The sequence below is a fragment of the Alligator sinensis genome, unplaced genomic scaffold (genome assembly GCF_000455745.1).
Source record: "Alligator sinensis unplaced genomic scaffold, ASM45574v1 scaffold702_1, whole genome shotgun sequence".
Taxonomy (NCBI): Eukaryota; Metazoa; Chordata; order Crocodylia; family Alligatoridae; genus Alligator; species Alligator sinensis.
The window spans coordinates 902,756-919,986 of NW_005842567.1; the positions used below are offsets into that span (position 1 = coordinate 902,756).

General features: G+C 43.0%; 1 protein-coding gene and 1 long non-coding RNA gene across 8 annotated transcripts in view; one reads left to right on the forward strand and one right to left on the reverse strand.

Moving 5' to 3' along the window:
* The window catches only part of EXPH5 (exophilin 5), a 90,636-nt gene extending 76,706 nt beyond the window's left edge, over positions 1 to 13,930 (forward strand). For all 7 annotated transcript variants that reach the window (XM_025214100.1, XM_025214099.1, XM_025214098.1 and 4 more), the window contains 2 exons: positions 977 to 1,103; positions 4,486 to 13,930. In XM_025214100.1, coding sequence (XP_025069885.1) covers positions 977 to 1,103; positions 4,486 to 9,995 — 5,637 coding nt within the window. In that variant the 3' untranslated portion in view covers positions 9,996 to 13,930. The remainder of the gene's footprint in view (positions 1 to 976; positions 1,104 to 4,485) is intronic.
* Positions 1 to 17,231, reverse strand: part of LOC106722700 — a 19,562-nt gene that overhangs the window by 1,425 nt on the left and 906 nt on the right. The window contains exons 2-3 of the long non-coding RNA XR_003096004.1: positions 14,158 to 14,228; positions 301 to 450 (exon numbers count right to left, since the gene is read on the reverse strand). This is a non-coding gene — a long non-coding RNA (uncharacterized LOC106722700). The remainder of the gene's footprint in view (positions 1 to 300; positions 451 to 14,157; positions 14,229 to 17,231) is intronic.

Sequence of the window (17,231 nt, forward strand, 5' to 3'; positions counted from 1 at the left end):
GGGGGGGGGGGAGAGATCTCTTATCTTGGATTTGAGTTAATACAGTACCTTACAGAGAAAAGGGGCAAAACAATAAACAGATGTTTGTAATAAAAGACCAGAACAAGGTAGATTGAAGTCCCTTTCCAAAAAACTGAAAGGTTCATGTTTCTTTTACCCAGAGGTTAGTTTTAGACACATACAACATGCTTTTAGAAAAAGATATTACTGCATTTACTCAAACCCACAGGAGCAGCCCTCTACAACTTCTGCCTCCCTACCCCTACCCCTACGCCACCCCTGCCAAATTTCTCTCCTTACTGTCAGGCACTGCTCAGCTCCAGTTTGGGCTGGACTCGCTCCCGGACACAGAGTACAGGGAAACTCCATCCTCTGGTTGGCCAATTGGCAGTGTTGCTGCTGCTGCGTGGCCCAACAAGGGCTGCACTTCTGCATGTTGTGCTCCGTGACCTGGCAGGGAACAGAAACTGAGCTGTGTCTGACAGTAAGGATGGTGGGAGGAGAGGCAGAAACTGTGGGGAGTGCAGGGGAAGGGGCAGAGGCTGTGGGAATGTAGGGGAGGGGTAGAGACTGTAGGGGAGTTGGGGGGAAAGGCAGAGATTATGAGGGAGAAGCAGAGGCTTTGGGGGTTAGGGGTGCAAGTGGGAGGGCAGGAAGGCTGGACGAGGACAAAGAGGGGGCTGAGGACAAGGGAACCACCTGACCCCTCCCCCACTGCTTTCCCTGCTGTAGCAGTGAGAGGTGGACAGACTTAAGACAACCTCTGCTAATTGGATTCTATACCTGGAAAATTATAATAATTTATAAATTTTCCATATATAGAATCTAATTATTTGGGAGTTTGTCTTAAATTCATGGTCATCTTAGATTTGAGTAAATACAATAGAACCCAGAAGGGCTTGCTCCCTGCTTGCCTCAGTATGAAATGTTTGGATTTGCTATACAGAATTAAATTCAGAATAAATCTTTTTGACAGGCTGAAGCACAGCAGTTTTCTTTGCCAGAGGAATCGATTGGTAACCTTTCTGATGGAATTCAAACTGATATGATGGAGGAAAGTTCACCTGCATGGAATGAACAGCTGGAGGAAGAGCTCTTTCGTGGTAAATCTTCACTCACTCTGCTTTTACACAGTAATTTCTAGCATGGGACTAGGACTGAGATTGGCTTTAGATGTTATAGACACATCTCATTCCTTCCAAACACAGGAATTTCATCTCTCTGTAGCTATTGCAAGTTTAATACACACATCCTCTTGCATCTGTAATTCTCATTGATAATGAGATACCATAAGGCTGGGGAGAGCCTTGTGATTTGTAGAGCCATAAGCTGCAGGAGGAGCTGTGGCCACACCTAGCATTTGCTGCAGGCATCAAAAGAGTTTAGTGTTTAGTCACTTTGGCTGCCTATACACATGCTGGTTCATGTTCTTATTCGAATGCATCAAGTCTGCTCCACGTTCTAATTCGAATGCTCCAGTGTGGCCTCCCTCTCGCGTGTATAAGCCCCCCACAGGTTTAAAAATGGCCGCAGAAGAACTTTATCTAAACCTAGTTTTTCCCCATAAGGGAACTTTATCTAAACCATTTTTATACCCACAGGGGCTTAATACACATGATGTTGAGGTGTTTTAGTTGGAGCAGCTGCCCAGGAACCACTCTAATTTAAATGCCCTCTGCCCACCCCTGAGCACTAGTCTAGGCATCCTTCCTATTTTTCTGGCTCATTGTTGGTAAGACCAAACCAGGTCAGACTCAGATTGGCCTGTGGGGCATAAAGAGTTTGTTCTTCTATGAATCTTCCTGAGCCACTCAAGAAAAAATGCTCCTCCTGCAGCATTATTTTCTAATGCCCACATGACCAGGAGTTATACCAGTCAACAAAACAGGTCACAATATGGGAAGAGGATTAGATTGTGACAGTAAGTAGAGCGAGGTAGCACGCAAGAGAGTCTAGATCCCTCTGGAACTCACGGATTTTTCTATATGTTCTTGAGCCATCCTTGTGCACACAATACTCAGAGGCCCTTCTTTACTCACTTCTCTGGAATTCCCAGCTTCCTTGTTTGAGAAAAGTATTTCAATATTCAGCTGTAAAGTGATGTTCATAAAATAGTAGGATTCCACACAAGTATTTGCTTACTTGTGTCATACTGGGCTCTCTCAGGGCCCCTCTTTCTCAGCAAGGTGGAGAATCTGAGTATCTCTTCTTATATTCTGTTTCATTGTTATACATCTTAACAATGTGCTTGCTTTCTCAAAGATGCAACACAGCAAACAAAAATTGGCATTGAGCTGTCCATGGCATTCACGGCTTTTAATTTCATTCATAGAAAAAGAAAGGTGGGTCAGTATCAGGAACAGCCAAAATCCTACATTAATCACTGATGTAACTGCTAACTGTTCAATTCCATATGTGTGCATACTGAACATAAGAGCCTGCCACTGCATAAATTATCCAGTTGGTTGAAGGTGTGCTTTAAGTTAATTCCTTTCACCACCGACTTGCTATTGAATGTCGTGGTTAGCTGGGATAAAGTCTAATGTTTAATCCCTGTTAAGCAGGTTAGTGTATAACTACAGTTTTGTTGATGAGAGAATATCACCGGTTTATATATATAACCAGTCAGCCAATCTGATTTCCTCTAATTCAGAGAATGTTGTTCCCTAGCTCTGGTTGTTAATCATTGAAAATGAGCGATGCACAGTACGTCCCAGAAGTTCTTTTTATTCTAAAGTCAACAAACAGAGGACATGCTACTTTGTATATGTGTTTAAATGCTGTTACCCAGAATGCTGTTCCTACTTACAGTTATGTCTGTGGTCTGGGAATACACAGAACAGTCTGAACATGTTTAGTGACATTAACAAATTCTTTTTCACTTGTTTTTCAAGCTAGAATTGTTAATGGCTCTTCCTACATTTTGCTGGGGAGTAAACAAACAGTGCAAGTTATTTTTAATAGAAAAAAACTAGCAATAGCTGGTAGGGCTGTGCGAAGCTTCGGTAGCTGATTCGATTCTGAGGAAATTCGGCCCAGTTCAGGGACCAAATCTCCAAATCAAATCAGGAGACCAATTAAAAGCTCTGAATCAATTTGAAGCATCCGAATCAATTCAGAAAAGCTTTGGAAAAGATTTGGCTGCTTCGGAGATTCAGCCATAGACTAAACAGGCAGCTGACACAGCTGCCTTCAGCTGGTAAGTCTGTTGGGCTTGCGGGGAGGGGATTGGGGCTGGGTCAAGCTGCCCAGCTGGGGCAGAGAGGACACATTAGTCAAGGAGGAGGGGCGGGGTGCAGGATGCAGGCGCAGCAGTGCTCAGAGTGGGGGCTGTCCCGCAGCTGGGGGAGCTGCGGAAGAAGCCCCCATGGCTGCCTTGCCCGGCCCCAGCCTCCCGGCATTTAAAAAAAAAAAAGGTAAAAAAAAAGCTGGGTCTGGAAGCAGCAATTAAGGCCTCTGAGGGCTCATGGAAGAGTCCCCCTTCCCCACACAGCATGGGGAAGTGGGGGGCAGAGGGGATCGCCCCCCCTCACACTTGGCACCCACATGGCAGCTGCGCCATGGCGTGGCTGCAGTGCGGCTCAGCAGGGCACTGTGCACTGTCTGGAAGCTGGGGTGGCTCCACACATCAGCCAGAACAGTCCCAGCTCCAAGGGAGCACAAAGCGCCCTGTCAAGCCACGCTGCACCCACGTGATGTGACAGCTGCTGTGCGGGTGTCAGATGGGGGCGGGGGGCGGTGATCCCCGCTGCCCTGCGCGGCACAGAGAGGCTCTGCCACAAGCACCCAGAGGCCTTGTTTGCCACTGCTGCAGCCAGTGAGTACAGGGCTTTTTAAAAAAAAAATGTAAGTGCCAGGACTAGGCTGGGGCCAGGCAGGGGATGGTGCCAGGCAGGGAAGCCATGAGGGCTTCTCCCACGGTTCCCCCCGCCCGGACAGAGGCAGGCACAGCCAGAGGAGCTACAGGAGAGCCTTCAGCCACCCGGCTATGCCTGCCTCTCCCCAGCCACTCTGAATCGCCGAATCTCTCCAAATCAGCACAGAATCTTCCGAAGTCAATTTGGCTGAATTGATTCAGGACAGTGATCAAAATCTCCAAATGGAATCAGTGTCCTCCGTATCAGCTGAATCTGAATCCGAATCAAATACTTCCCTGTTCACACAGGCCTAATAGCTAGGTAGAGGGGCAAACACACAATTTCTTCCACAGGTGAGTTATCCTTTCAGTAAATATCTACCATATTAGGAAGGGGAAAAAATCTGCACAGTTTCAAAGTACTGCAGATTTTTCCCCTTCCCATTATGGTGGATAATCATTGAAAGGATAATCTCTATGGAAGAAATTATATGCGTTCGGTAGAGGGATTTGAACGTGAAGAAGCTGGCTCCCTTTAAAACCAATTGGGGCCACTGATACCGAAAGTTACACTTTTCAGCCTGAATAGTTTGACCATTCTGATAAAATAATCACATTTTTGTGTGTAGTTTTAGATGACCTGGACAACCAGCTGGCACAAGAACAAGTCCAAGATCCAGTGAACAGGAGGACTCCAGTGAACGTTGAATCAAATGCACAATGCAGTAAGCCATTACCTGCCACAAGCAGACAAACTCATATTAGGGGACGACATAGAAATGACTGCAGTGGAACAGCCAACTTGTTTTTCCTTGATGGGATGAGAACAGTAAGAGCCAAAGATGAACATAATATTTTCTGCAGAACAAGGAGATGGCACGATACATTCATAAACAGGCAACACACAGCCTCTACAGAGGATTTTATGCACAGTGATTCATTTGACTTAAATTCCCCTGTTTTGAACAGAAGGCTGTCTTCTCCATCTTTTGGACAGTCTTCGGAAGGCAGCTTACATCTTCCTTCCATAACACGGAGCAGTGGATTTGTACACCAGGGTTATATAGACAAGGACACAGTTGGCAGAAGTTACTCTCTCTGTTCTCTCATGAGACGTCCATCCTTTGGCTCCTCAGATCAGTTTTCAGCAAATAGTTTACAACATCCATTGGTAATGGGTAACAGTGGCTTTGTACGAAGAAACAGTCGACAAAACCCAAAACGAATTCCTCTGTCTTCTATAGAATGGAACAAGCCATATTTTTCTGAACACCCAGTAAATCAAGACAGACTTTTTAAGACCCAATCGTTAATTGAATGTAATTCCACTCAACATGGTATGTATCCCTGTCCTCCACAGGAAAGCAGAAAATATGAACTTTCCCACTCAAAACACCATTACAGAAGTGCTTTATCAAGTACTAATTGGTTTAGTAGGATGAGTTGCCCTGACAAAGCTTCTGCTCCATCGTACTTTGAAAATTGGGAGAATTATCCGTTCTGTTGCTCAGAAAATAACCTCCCTGGGTACCATTATAGAGATATTACTTGTCATGGGAGTTTGCAAATGCATCGAGATAGTGCTCCCTGTGGAAGGAGAGAGAGGCATTCTTCATGGTCTGATATTCACCAGTACTACAATGAGGATGCTTTTCTTTCCCCTGAAGCTGACTTTGACATTATTACAACCCATTTCAATCTCTTGCAAAATGCACATGCAAAGAATGCTGCACCATCATCACCATTTGTTTCACAGCACCATCAAAGCAACTTTCAGACACGGTCCATGAATAACATAGAACTATTAAAGGGTGCAAATGCTAAAGTGCTTCCAGAGTTTACAAGAGATCTTAAACCCTGTTTCACATATAACCCTGCAATTTCTTTGTCTGACATCAAAACAGATGCTTCTCGTGAATCTTTCTACCTTGGTTTCAGGGACCAAACAAAACCCATAAAACAGAATAGTGATTCTGTCACTGAGATTTATCAGAACCAGCCAAAGCCTGGGGTTATCCCAGCAAATATTAAGAAATACTTTAAAAAAACTGCTTCAGAAAAGGAGAGAAGTATGGAACTATCAGGGGAGGCAAACCAGGAAAATAGTAAAATGACATCATTGCAGCCAGATTCTCAGCAAATAGATACAAATAGCACCGATTCCCAATTTCCTCCCTCTCATAACTCTGCTGCTGCTGCCTTGCAAAACAGCACCTCTCTTCTTAATTTACCGTTTGCAGTGAGATCAAGGAGAAAGCCCCACATCACTGCCAGAAGAAGGGATATTGCAAAAATGTATATGTCAAGCAATAATAAAAGAAATGTGCAAACAAAGGAAAATGATCACCCTGCTAACAGTGGATTTAATCATACCCCTCCTCTTCTATCAGCTGATGAGAACAAAAAGGAATTGTTTTTTCTGAATCAAAAAAAATGGGAACATAATTTCCATAGTTCAACAAAAACAAAAAGAATTGAATTAGAAAGCCAGAGAGCAGAAACTACTGATCAGACTGGTCCTAAGAGACAGTCTTTACTGGTAGCTGATCTGCAGAGTAATGCATCAGTCCATTCTGTTCCAATTACTGGAAGACTGGCAGAGCACCAAAGCAAGTTATCCAGTGCTCCACAACATTCTGGTTTATTAAAAGGCTTTTCTTCTAAGAGCTCTTCTCAATGTTTAGAAACTCCTACTAATTCTTCATTGAACTGCACTGTTACTGAAGCTCCAGCAGAAGGTGGGAAAGTTGCTCAGTTAAGTGCTGTAAGTCTTGGAAAAGAAACCCTGCAGGAAAAAAGCCAAGATGTAAATGTTGTAGCTAATGAGGACCAAAATAAAAAAATAACCACCAGTTGTCCTGAGAACAGAAATTCTGAGCATATTTATGCATGCTGTTCTGACAGACCCAAGATCACTAAACATGGTTTACATTCTTTTTGCCAGAAAAAAGAAAATGGAAAAACAAGAGAAAATAATGCTTGTGCTGAAAGTCTCAACAAGCCAGAAGACCTACCGAGAACTACAACTAACAGCGGCATTACTGGCTCCCCTGATAAAAACAAATCCACATCTTCTGTGCCACTTGTACCTTACCACACCTTACCTAGAAAATCAGCCAGCATTGCTGGCAGTGTCATATCAGCTAAGTTGGTCTCTAACCCTAAAAGTGAAGTCCCATTCAAAAGTGAACTCAACATGTGGGATCCTTTAGAGACTTCAGACAGAACTGATGCCTTTTCTCCTAATCAAGGAGGGAAAATCTCTTCTTTAGATTCAGCACAAGTCTCTCAAACAACATCCCCGTTCCATGCCATTGCAAACATGAAAGGGCATCAAACTGAGGACTACCCTTTGCCTTTAACTCAGCAGTTTAACCACCCCTTACATTATAGTGCAGCTGTCTCCAGTTCAGATGAACTTACAGGTAGAGCTGCAGGTCTGAACCGAAGGGAATCCTCTGTATTTCTAGAGAGTCTAGACAAGGAAACAAATTCTTTACAAAAATATAAAACTACTAGCACATTTACAGTTTGTGTTGATGAGGATAATGTCAAATATCATGAACTAGTTTCAGTTTATTACACATTACCATGCAGGCATTCAAGAACATTGTGTAACCTCTTTCAAGACAATCCAGAGAACACAGATTTACCACTTCACTTGGAAAAATTTCAGTGGCCAAAAATGTCAAAGAAGAAGTCTGAAGCCCGCATTGGTTTAGCAAATGTAGCTTTTCCTAGCACCTTAGAAAAAGAGGAACCATCCCATTCTCCAGCTCAAATACCTCCAGCTTCAGTGACTCCCCAGAACTTAAAGACTGCTGCTGGCAGTGCTAAATTAAGCTCACAGTTATCTCCCAGCCCTCAGGAAATAGGTACTTTACCATCCACAAGCTTTGTATGTAATATGAAAGATATTTCACCAGAGCCTTCATTAAAAGACAGTACTCTTGTACTTTCTGATATAGTGACAACAGATGTTTCTCTTGGTGATCCACAATCCATAATAGCAGATAATTCAGTTCAGGCCATTTCTGATGTTTCATGCAACCAAAATACTGGACCATGTCTTTCTTCAGTTAATGAAAAAGAGGAACTTTTTCAAACTGGTACACAAATAACTTCCATTTCATCAAAACCAGAAAGCATTCCAGAAAATTTGTTTTATCCTGTTTCTTCAGTTAATAATGCTAACAGTGTACAGAAGGAACACTCTGAAAATTTCCTGCAATCTCTTAAAGTAAGTGGAGGTGATCAGAATATGTTACTGCCCTGCTCAATAGATAATAGTTCCCGTGAAGAAAAACACAACGTAGAACACATAGCCACTGAAGCACCAATTACCCCTGCTGAAAGTAAATCTAGGTATGATGCAGAAGTCCAAGGAGGAGCAGATCTTCCACACTCCATCACTTCCCTGCATGGTAATAAAGGTGGTGGATTTCCATTAACAGCTTACAATTCCAAAAACAGCACAGATGAAAATTTAATCTCTGATAAGATGCTTTTAGATTTGCTAAACAAAACATTTCAGTTAGGCACAGCTTGTCCAGCTAAACCAATATTGCAGCCAGACAAAACTGGCATAACTGCTATGAATGAGTTAGAGAGCCCAACAATAAAAGAAAAGCTGTTCCAGCATACACAGATGGACAAAGATTGTACTGGCCTGCAGAGACCAGTGAAGCACTATGAAGATAACTGGAGTGTTGATTCTAAAGACAAGTTCTTCCTTATTTCACAAGATCTTCAACTGCCAGACAACTCAGTAAGTGAAGATAAGCTTCCCCCCGATAGCACAAAAGACAGGCTCAGTGATATAGAAAAAAGGAAAAACAGACCTTCAGTTAAAAATAAACTGGCAGCCATCTGCAAAACAAGTCAAAAGTACTCTAGTAAAAATTTGCTTCCCAAACCAAACAAAAGTAATATCTTTTCACAGAATGAAGGAGATGCTGCTCCTATAGAGATTATCATGTCCAAGGGTACATTTATTTCAGCTGATTCCACCCTGTCGTTTCTGCAAACTGGGAATGAGAACAAGAATCAAAACCTAACCCCTTCTGCTGTGAATGTCTCTATGCACAAAATAACTGAGAGTAAAAGATCACAGGCTAATGAAGATCTTTCACTGGTTACTAGGAACAACAGTCAGAAAACACTCACAGAGTCATGCAGGCAGAGAGGAGAAGCTGGTTGCCCTAAACAAAATAAGGATAAAGTGGAAAGTGTATTAAGCCCGACAACCCTATTCCCAGAGGAAATAATGGTTGCCAAAAGTAAAAATTTACAAGCATCTAGTTCTGTGTTTGAAAACAGAAATAAACCTGTCTTCTCCACCAGCATTGCAGCAGACTCATCAGACAATCAAAACAGAACAGATACCAATAAGTCTCACCATCCCCCATGGTTGCCATTTTTACCTGACGCAAACTCAAACAGTTTTATAAATAACTACTTACAGGCAAATATCTGTCCGCAGCAAAAGATGGCTTCCCCACACAAGAGGAGTCACAAGTGGAACCGCCATCAGTCAAGCAGTTTAAAAAATGTGAACTTACACAGTGACCAGTTGCGCGTGAGTCAAGCAAAGAATCAACGTGAACGTCACTTTTCTGAATGCACCTATACACAAGATCCTCAGGACAGCCTGGCCTCTGCTGGCTGTCCTGCTGATTTTATGCCTACAGATAGCAGGAGCAGTAGAAAGTTTAAATCCTATTCAGAGCTGTTGTCTTGTGATGAAAATGAAAACTGGGCTTCGTCCAATGAGAGAAACAGAGCTGTTGGCACTAGACATTTCAGGTATCCCTCTGTTGAGTATGGTATATTTGGAAAAGAGCAACAACTGGCTTTCCTGGAAAATATCAAGAGATCACTCACAGAAGGACGATTATGGAGACCCTGCCTTCTTAAAAACACTAGCTTTGTGAGGGATGAAGAAAGTCACTCTTTAAATCAGTCTGAGCTCTTGAACTTAAGTTTTGCTGGGAGCAAAACGTTAGTAGATGGCTCAAACCCCAGAGAGCCACTTGGCGTCTATCGGGAAGATGCAATGGCCTGTTCAGACTCAGATACCAATACCACCACGGATGATGAATATTACCTGGATGAGAATGACAAAGAGTCAGAATTGTGAGCTCTTGTGATGAAAGATGGAGAATGAGGTTTTGGTGTGTTTTGCTATCTGCAAGGGTATTTTGGTGGTTTCCTGCCTGGTTATAAGCATGTAAAATAGTTTAAATCAGATCCTGTGGTGGTATAAATGAGTGCAGTTCTGTTGACTTAGGTTAACTTATGTTGATTTCTCTTTTTTAACCTGTATTAAAATAATAATAATAATGTAGCCTAACCATAATTATTCATGCAAGCAAAAAACAAAGTCTCACTATTTTTTTATTATATATTTTTAAAGCATGGGAAGATAGTTGTGGAGCCTTTTGTAATAATCAAATACCAGAGAAGGCTTTGCTTCTCAGTGGGAGTTTGACTGGGCTCTTACTGGTTAATGGTACAGTGCGATAATGCAGGGCTGTCCAACTTTGAAGCAGCTGGAGGCCGAGTGCCCCATGGGCTGCACCAGCAGAGGTGGCATGCCTGTGGGCCCCACCAGAGCGAGCGATAGGCATGCCTATGCCACATGCTCCCCCTACCTCTGCTGTACCACTGCCTCCTCCCCATGCACCATCCTCCACTGCTGCATCGGGCACCTATGTGGCCTCAGGGTTGTCTACAGCTCCTCGGACCATGCTGTGCTGCACTGCCCACCCTCTGAGGTGGGGACAGACAGCAAAAGCCAGAGGTGGGAAGGTGAAGCCCATAGACTCCAGCTGCTGTTGCAGCTGCAGCCATGCTAGGGAAAGGAAGCTGAGCAGAAGCCTGAGGGCCACAGCTTAATCCCTCAAGGACTATGTGCAGCCCACAGGCCACCAGTTGGACAGCCCTGCTGTGACGTAGGAAGTTCCAGATTTAGGTGGCAAAATGAGAACCTGTGATTACTGAACAGATGCACCGAGATGGAGTTTCTTAAATACTAAGCCTTCCTGGTGTATTCAGTTTCTCCTCTTCTTTCTTCTTGTTCTGCCACCTCAGGCATAATTTGATATAGATGGGAACGGGAGTCCTACCTCAAAGCCCTGTACCTCTTGTTTCTCTCACACCCTCGCAGTCTTTACAGTAGAGAGTAAGAACGAATGTTTTCTTCCCACAGTCTTAAGGAAGAAGCTGCTTTGAGGCATCTGGTAGGCACAGCATGTTATCTTCAGTTAGATTCCTCCCTGGGGCTTTTCTCATCAATAGCTTTGCAAATAGTGTCAAGTAATGTGTAGGGGTGTAGGTTGTAGCCACGTTGGCAGACAAGGTTCTTTGAGTGAATCTGATATCTTTTATTAATGTGTAGAGAGTGATGCTAAGACTACCCTTTTGTGACACAAGTAGGGGAAAAATGCACTATTCATGCAAGGCAAAAGCCCCAGTGAAGAATGTGGAAAATGTGTGTAGTAACCTTTTGCACTAGAAAGCTGGGTTCAAATTCTGAATCTGATAACAAGTATAGGTAAACCTGGCAGCTTGATTCCTTTTAAAGCATTACCTGGGAGATTCAAGTTTGAACTATTGCTATGTTGTCCTTGTCCAGAAGTAGGTTGTCACTCACACTAATAGCCTGTCATTTTATAGTGTACTAAATTGAATCCAGATGTTTAAAATATATAAATAAATAGGACATAAGTAGGCAGGAACTTGGGTTTTGGCATATGATAGGCACAGCTTCTCCACTTCTTAGTCCAGTTGGGAACTATACAGTACCAGCTCTCAATTTGTAGAGCAACTTTATGCTGCTCAACGTAAAGGTGGGATGTTTGTGACTGAAGATAAGGTAGAGGGCTGCACTCTCTGGCGCCTCGTCTTCCCCTTTTTCACTTGTCCCCTAATCTGAGGCAGGGTGTCCTGGAGAAATCTTCAATACCTGCTTGCAGCAGTTTGTACTGCTTGTATCACTAGAGCAATAGGAAGGGCATTTAATGTGCTGGAAGGATCTGGCTGTTTAAGCAGACAATTTATTTTTGTTTATTTTTAAAAGCTGCAAATTTTCTCATGTGGTAAAGCAAGTTAGGGTATGAGAGAGGGAATACTTTTGGACACTGTATTTTTCTTCCTTAAATTAGCATTCGCTTTTGGTATTTTCCTTGCTAGCTTTCTGTCACAGAACTACTTTTCATCCTTTGGATAGAAGGGCCATTGGTATTTTTCCTGGAGTTGTTCTTATGCCATTATAAGAAATATAGTAGCATTGGCATTTCACAATAGCCGAAATCCATCCCTGGCCCTGAAATCTTTTAAATAAGTTGTGATCTCTTGTTACTAAAAAACACAATGGCTCACTTGAGTCGGAAGCTAATTTTTAAATTAACCATAAAAAAGTTTCTGTTTACCTTTGATTATTTTTACAGCTAACTTCAAGTTTATCTGATTCCAGATTTTTTTCTATTTTTAATTAAATTTGCCTAAAACATAACTGTATTTTTGTAACTGGAAAATATCCTGATATTTTAAAATAATTTATTTTAGGTAAAGTAAGTGATATTTGCATCACTGAATACTCAACAGAACCAATAGAAGGATAAAATGAAAAATAACAATTGGTATGCTTATTTTTCTATATTGTATACTTCGTTAAAGAAGTAGAGCCTTAATCTGAATGTGCGATGTATAAATATTATTGCTTTTACTTTGATATGTTCTTTTATTGTACATAATACTAATATAAACTGTATATTTATGTTCAGAATTATTCTTCATGTGGGAATCTGTTTTGGAAGGATTCAAACATGCATTAATATACACAGTATTGGAAGGAAATAATTGCCATGTAAGTGTAAACTTATAAAATCTGCTGCTTTGTTGAGAAATGCTACATCAGTTTTAATGTAAATAGTTCTGTACCAGATAAACCAGATTCTGTTAAACCACTTCATATTTGGTAAAGATTTTTGGTTGTGATACAGTGTTGAAACGTTTGCCCATAGTGGGGGATGTCACCCTGCATAGGTAGGGCGCCGGCGTCTACGAAACTTGAGGAGGCAACCAGCTGATTTCACAGGCAGATCCCAGGGCCAGCCACCATTTTCACTGGCTGAACACAGCAGGGCTCCCATGCCTCTGATTGCCTGAGTGGCCCTGGCAGTCCTGCTCCTTCCTGCAGATTGCCACATGGAGCAAAACCATGTCTTAATTACCCTGATTATGCTCAGGGAAACCATTAATCCACGTTATTAAGTGTGGATTAATGATTTCCCTGGGCTTAATCAGGGTAATTAAGATGCAGTTGCAGGTCATCCCAAGTGGCAGGTTCCACGCTTTTGGTGGCCTTGCTGCAAAAAAATAAACAATCTTGCTGGCAAGCAAAGCACGCAAGAAGCCCTGCAGTCTTGGAGCATGGGGGAAGGGGGTGGGGAGCTGCTCCCCACCCTCTCCCCTGTCCTTCCCCCTCCGCCTTCCCCCTGTGCTCCGAACTGCAGGGTTTCCTGCACACTGTTCTCTGCTTCCTGGTAAGTTTCGGTGTTTATTTTTTGCAGTGAGCCGGCTCAAAATCGCAGTTTCCATAAAAATCACACAATTGTGATTCTGGTAGGCCCCTATACATAGATTAAACAGCAAAATCAATGTTAACAGGGAAATAGTCATATAACTTTTGCTCCACTAGGAGTGGATTTTTTTAATGCTTATACTTTGTAAATGTTTTCTACCTGTACAGATTTGGGAGTAAAGGTCTTACCCTGGATACGGAAGGTAGACTTTTAATAACTAGAATGCTATATGCATGACCTAAGCAGGAGCCAAACAAAACAGAATATTTTACGATTCTAGTCTCGTGTGGTGGTTTGTCGGTGGTTGAAAGTAATGTGTATATATGATGGGGCTATTTTGGTAAAGTGTACATGGCATTCTGTGGCTAGAACATATTCTGTAAATGCTTATAATTTATAGAATGTAAATACTGAAAATGGCTGGTTTGAAATAAATGGCACTTGTTGCATAATAAATGCTTTTATACTGTGTTTACTTTGCTCCCTGTGAATGCCCCCAAAACATATATAAATAGAGAAAATTAAAGCACATGTTAACTTGTTGTTGTAGAACACCAGTGATGAACAGTGCAAATATTACATTTCAAAGATTTAGGACTGGGCGTGCAACCTTGATGTCATGCAGCTCCAGGCATGTCCACAGATGCATTACAAGAGATGATTAACACCGACTCCAAAAGCTTTCAAACATATGCACAAAGGGGAAGGACTGACCTGAATCCTTTAACTGCCAGGATACTGGCTGGCAGTGGTTAGGGTGAGATCCAGGCAGACACCTTAGGCACCTAAAAGGATACATAAGTGGATAAAAACAAATCAGAAAACTTCTGTCCAATGACTCACCCTGAATGTGGCTATATTCATTCCATACCTACTTTGGGACCACCAAGTTCCCTAGTACATAAACCTGGGCTTCTGCCACTCAAGCACCCTGGTTTCATTAGGTACGTAATTCCCAGCTAAGTTCTGTTATGATTCAGATATAAGGCAGAGCATTGCCTAAACACCATCTAATTATCAAAGGGAGCCCAATCCATCAGGGGTATATTAAGCATACCAAAACAGCACTGAGCTTAGTACAAAACAGAGCAGCCCTTTCACTGAGAGATGGGTGTGGTAGTAGTGATGATGTCCCAGTTTAGTATAATAGACTGCTGCTCAGAGTATTTGCCCATGTAGTGGAAGACCTAAATGTTAGCCCCCTACAACCTGAAGGCACTCAAACCCATGTCTACTTCCAGGAGAGACTGAAGCCCGCTTCAGAATAGTTCCAATCTGGGACACTTAAATTTCACTGCTGAAATCAAGCGATGGCCACCCACCAAGAATGTCCTAACAGTTGTGATTCTGCAACAGGAAAGGGAAAGTCCATTTGTGGTCTAGGCTGCAAAAAGGAAAACCCCTGTTGAAAAGACAACTTTACAGATTTTATGTACTGAAATTTAGCATACAGCCCCTTCAAAAGAGAAGGTGGGTGAGAATTTGTATAGATCTTGCAAGGAAAAAAGAACCCCCCCCCCCCCCCAACCTCCTGGCAGACTAAACCAGTATCAGAGCAGAACATGGCCTGTCACAAACACAAAAACCACAGATTATTCAGTGCATGGGTGTCTTTTTTTGTGGTTTCAAATCAATTGATGTAGACTGTTTGACATAACTTATTTTCTTTTTTTCCTTTCTGAGCTGTCATTGAAACAAATTGCCAGCGCCCTTTTCAGAAAATGATCCATCTTTCCCAATCACACCTCAGCCAGAAGACTCAGTGACAACTAAATGACATATAGTGCAGCTGTGTCTGAATCAGCAATGCCCTTAAACCTTGGTAACCACAGCCAGCCTGTCCAGCATTGTAGTTCAGGAAAAACTTATTTTTATGATGCATACATGAGTGCTTGCACTGTACGTCATTCCTATGAAACAGCATTTTCATTGGCAGTTACACTGTTTTGATAAGGATAAATTTAGGGTTTCTTGCATGTGTAAATTTTAATAGTTTTAGGAGTGCGCACATCTGCAGTCCTGCATTTAACCACAGTGACCCACCACCAGGGACTCGGATTAAATCAGTCCTCTAACCTTCTGGGATGGACTTCTCTTGTTTATTCATTTTCTTACCATTTTAAATATATGGCATTTATTTTGCTATGCCCAATTTTCTTTTTTCCCCAAAGTTATGGCATTTATTTTGCTATGCCAAACTTGTTTTTTCCCCCATAGGCTCCCTTCATTCTTTTTACCTCATCCATGATGGCTCCCAGCAGTGAGGACTCAACAAATGGCTATCCAGATCTAAAGACTATAGGAAGGTGTTCTGAAATATATTTTACTAAAATAGGGTTATTGTTGATGGTGGTTCTTTTACAACTGCTGGTACTTGATAAGCTGATGCAGGACAAAAGGTTTGGTATGTTCTGGAAGGAAATGTTGGCTTTCTTTCTGAACCAGATGTTATTAGCTGCAGGCACAAAGGCTGAGTCATTGTCAAAATTATATGCAAAAGAAAAGATATTATTTGGGTGTAGAGACCAGATTTAGGCCATATATCTTTTAAAACAAGGCCTGCACTATTTAAAATGAGACAGAGAAAATAATCTTGGACCTGGAAAACAGAGGACATGGATTTTATTCAACAGACTAATGATAGTTGTGTGTCAGTAGGTTCCTTGTGCTCTGTAAACCTGCAAAGATGTCATGCCAGATAGCTCTGAACACTACTGCTGCAGTTGTCTAACATACCAGTTGCAACCTTGGAACCTACTGGCATTTGCCAACAGGGAAAGGTTACTGTGGGATCCTCTCTTCCCCCCTTCCTTAACAAATTGATAGTCAAGCTGACAACCTGGGAACTCAGACAGTGGATAGAAATCCTTTGGTGAACACAGCTGTTTCACTGAAAAGACCGCAGTATGCTCACTGAAGATGGTATATTCAGGGCCCATGGTACTGCAAAAAGTTATAGGGGTGAGCCAGGGAATTTGCGACCTGGAAGTCCAATATTTAGAACTGAAACACTGAGCTGACCTCTAAAAACTGAAGGAACTAACTCAGTTGGTTCAGATTTTGCAAAGGGAAATCATGCTTCACTTGAATATCTAACATGTCTGTAACAGAAGGGCTGGAAGAACCATCTTGGGTTTATTTAGACTCCAAAAGTCTTCCGGCATGCCTTGCCTTGAGCTGACCCTGGGTGGGAGACAGACAGCAAAGGACAGGATTTAAAGTCCGTTTGGATCAGGGGTACCCCACAGCCTAGGCATTGTAGGCTAAGTGGCTGATCCGGCCACAAGGGGCTCATTAGGGCATCTGCATCTCCTGCCACGCCATAGTGCCCCGGTGCCAACTCCTCCCCGTCCTGCCAGCAGGGCGCCTGGGCCTCAGCCTGGCCGGCACCGCGCAGCGCGGCACGGGGGAGACAGGCAGCCGGGAACGGGCTGTGCACCCCCTAGGACCTTGTCTGCTGCCACTGCACAGCCCCTCACTGCAGACTAGCTCCCGGCACTGGGGTGGGTGGTCCCAGCACGGGGCTGCTCGCTGCCTGTTAGAAACCCCCCCAGGCTAAAATAACACCTGTCTGTAAAGGCTGCAAAAAGAAAAAGGAGCATCCATAAAAAAGCAAAGCAAGTGTGAACTTGATTGAAGATCCCTAGTTGCAAAGCAGCTGGCGATGGGCAGAGCGGCGCGGCCCGGTTCCCTCGGGACCTCCCCGCCCTCTGCCATGTGCTGCCGCTCTGCAGCGTGGCAGGGGCGGGCGCGGACAGCGGTCGGCCTCTCGGGGGCAGGGCCGAGAC